The sequence below is a fragment of the Glossina fuscipes genome, unplaced genomic scaffold (assembly GCF_014805625.2).
Source record: "Glossina fuscipes isolate IAEA_lab_2018 unplaced genomic scaffold, Yale_Gfus_2 128, whole genome shotgun sequence".
NCBI lineage: Eukaryota > Metazoa > Arthropoda > Insecta > Diptera > Glossinidae > Glossina > Glossina fuscipes.
The window spans coordinates 612,959-615,534 of NW_023998471.1; the positions used below are offsets into that span (position 1 = coordinate 612,959).

General features: G+C 35.2%; 1 protein-coding gene across 1 annotated transcript; it reads left to right on the top strand.

The window, feature by feature from the left end:
* The first annotated feature begins 200 nt into the window (after window positions 1–200).
* LOC119640830 (methanethiol oxidase) lies at window positions 201–2,208 on the top strand. Its single transcript, XM_038039083.1, has 6 exons — window positions 201–213; window positions 384–547; window positions 629–1,101; window positions 1,171–1,663; window positions 1,724–1,849; window positions 1,909–2,208. The coding sequence occupies exons 1-6, from the start codon at window positions 201–203 to the stop codon at window positions 2,095–2,097; spliced, it is 1,458 nt and encodes a 485-aa protein (XP_037895011.1). The 3' UTR covers window positions 2,098–2,208.
* Window positions 2,209–2,576: the final 368 nt, after the last annotated feature.

Sequence of the window (2,576 nt, forward strand, 5' to 3'; positions counted from 1 at the left end):
GTGTGTTTTATCAGTGCGAGTAAAGATCTCATATATTCATTAAACTATAAAATTATAATTCTATTAAGAGAGCAACACTTGATGTCCGGTGCGAGTAAGAAACAAATACTTGGCACTTTTCAGTTTGTTGTTGACAATGCTTAAGTGAATACAAGCAAGTGGGGTGACTATTAAATTAAAAAAAATAAAAAACAAAAGCAATGAGTGAGAAAAGTATGTACATATTCAATATGACCATATACAATACGATAACCATACAGAAATGTATACGTAAATGTACTCAACAAGTACTTGCAATATTCTTCGTTTATTGTATTAAAAAAAAAAAAAGAAAAAGTATTTAGATTGATATCTGATTAAAATTTTCTCGACTTTACCTAAAGAATGTTGTCATGGACCCGGCTATGCCACGCCTTTAGATGCAATGAAAAATGGACAACGGGAGAAACTTTTGTATACAGTAACAGTGCAGCCGAATATAAATGAGCCTCATGGCGATTACCTATCAACGGTTGACGTAGACCCGGATAGTCCAACATTTTGTCAAGTGAATAACTTATTATTATATAATCTAAGGCATGTTACTTTTACTAAACTAGCTGCATAAATATATACATATTCTTATAAGATCATTCATCGCACGTTTACAAATCGTATTGGTAATGAATTACATCATTCAGGCTGGAATACTTGCTCTAGTTGTTATCATACCGAAGAAACAAATACTGATCTTGTACCGAAGAGAGATAAACTTATTTTGCCCGCCTTGAATTCCGATTTTATCTACGTTTTGGATGTCGTCACTGATCCACGAAAACCTGAAATTTTTAAAGTAATTGACGGTAGTGTGTTAAAAAGCCACAACGTTACCGCACCACATACGGCTCACTGCTTGGCCAATGGAAATATTATGATATCTACAATGGGGGATGCAGAGGGCAATGCTAAAGGCGATTTCGTGCTCTTCGATGCGAATTTTAATTGTTTAGGCACATGGATTAAAGGCGAAAACAAACCCTATTGTGGCTATGATTTTTGGTATCAGCCTTATTTCGATGTAATGGTCTCATCCGAATGGGGTGCACCGAAAAAATTTAAAAGGTATCAAGATACAAGTATATATGGCACGTAGGTAAAGCGAAGCAAAACAAAAAATTTTTAATTTTTTAGAGGTTGGTCTGACGATGATCTAACGGATCTTACTCAGTACGGTTGTCGTATCAACTTTTTTAAATGGTCTACGCACACCTTATATCAAACGATTGACTTGGGCATGGAAGGTGTCACACCGTTGGAGATACGTTTCATGCATAATCCGAAAAGAGCTGAGGGCTTTGTTGGTTGCGCTTTAAATGCTAACGTCTATTACTTCAAAAAGAAATCAAATTCCGATGAATTTGATTGCCGTAAAGTAATCGATGTGCCCTCTAAACTAGTGCAAGTGGGGAATGGAAGACCTCGAGAAATGGGAGGATTAATTTCCGATATTCTACTGTCGTTAGATGATAGATTTTTGTACATAAATCTTTGGCGGCATGGAGATTTACGTCAATACGATATCACTGATCCAGAAAATCCAAAATTAACAGGACAGGTGTTCCTGGGCGGTTCAATTTGCAATGATTTAACGAATGTCAAAGTAATTGAAGATTTAGAACTTAAGGTATTACTTTAGAAGATTACATTTATAGATTTTATAATAAACATCTATTAATTCCCTAAGGAACGCCCGGATCCCTGTTACATTAAAGGTCGTCGCCTTGAAGGTGGTCCTCAAATGATGCAATTATCCTTGGACGGCAAACGTTTATATGTTTCGTCTTCTCTTTACTCCCCATGGGACAAAATGGTTAGTGATTTAATTCTCTTTCACTTTGTAATTGCTATGTTCGACTTTTGTTCCACTAGTTTTACCCTAAAATGGTTGAAAAGGGCGGTCATATCTGTCTAATCGACGTCGATATCGTTAATGGTGGCATGAAATTAAATGAAAACTTTTTAGTCGATTTTGGTGAAGAGCCTTATGGTGCCACTTTACCTCATGAAATGCGTTATCCCGGTGGTGATTGTACTTCTGATATATGGTTAGCTAATTAAACTCGAAATAATTTTAATAAGATTTTATCTTTATGTAACAGTAAGATTAAATGACATGCTATGCAGTTAATTGAAAAAATAATTTACAAGATGGAAAAATTTCACCAAAAACTTTTGCATTGTATTTTATATTTTATCATCGTAAAGGAAAAGTAAAATTCCACATTGATAACCAATCACATTTTATGATTTTTAAAATGTGCTCCAATGCTTGAGGCTAATAAATTGCTTTGCTCGTATTGGCCTATTCCATTTTTTGTGAAAGGGCACATGAAGTTTGTGAGGATGTATGCAACACCCTGATAGGAATTTAGATAGACTCACCTTTTGTTTCACCGATCGATTCAGAATCATTCCCTCGGTCAATTTGCAAGCTTGTCTATCCGTATGTTTTCCTTATTTTCTTGTGTTTTATCCATAAACTGCAAATTTTAAAGTACCTCCAGGCAATTTATTACATTGAAATGCCTTGGCGCAGG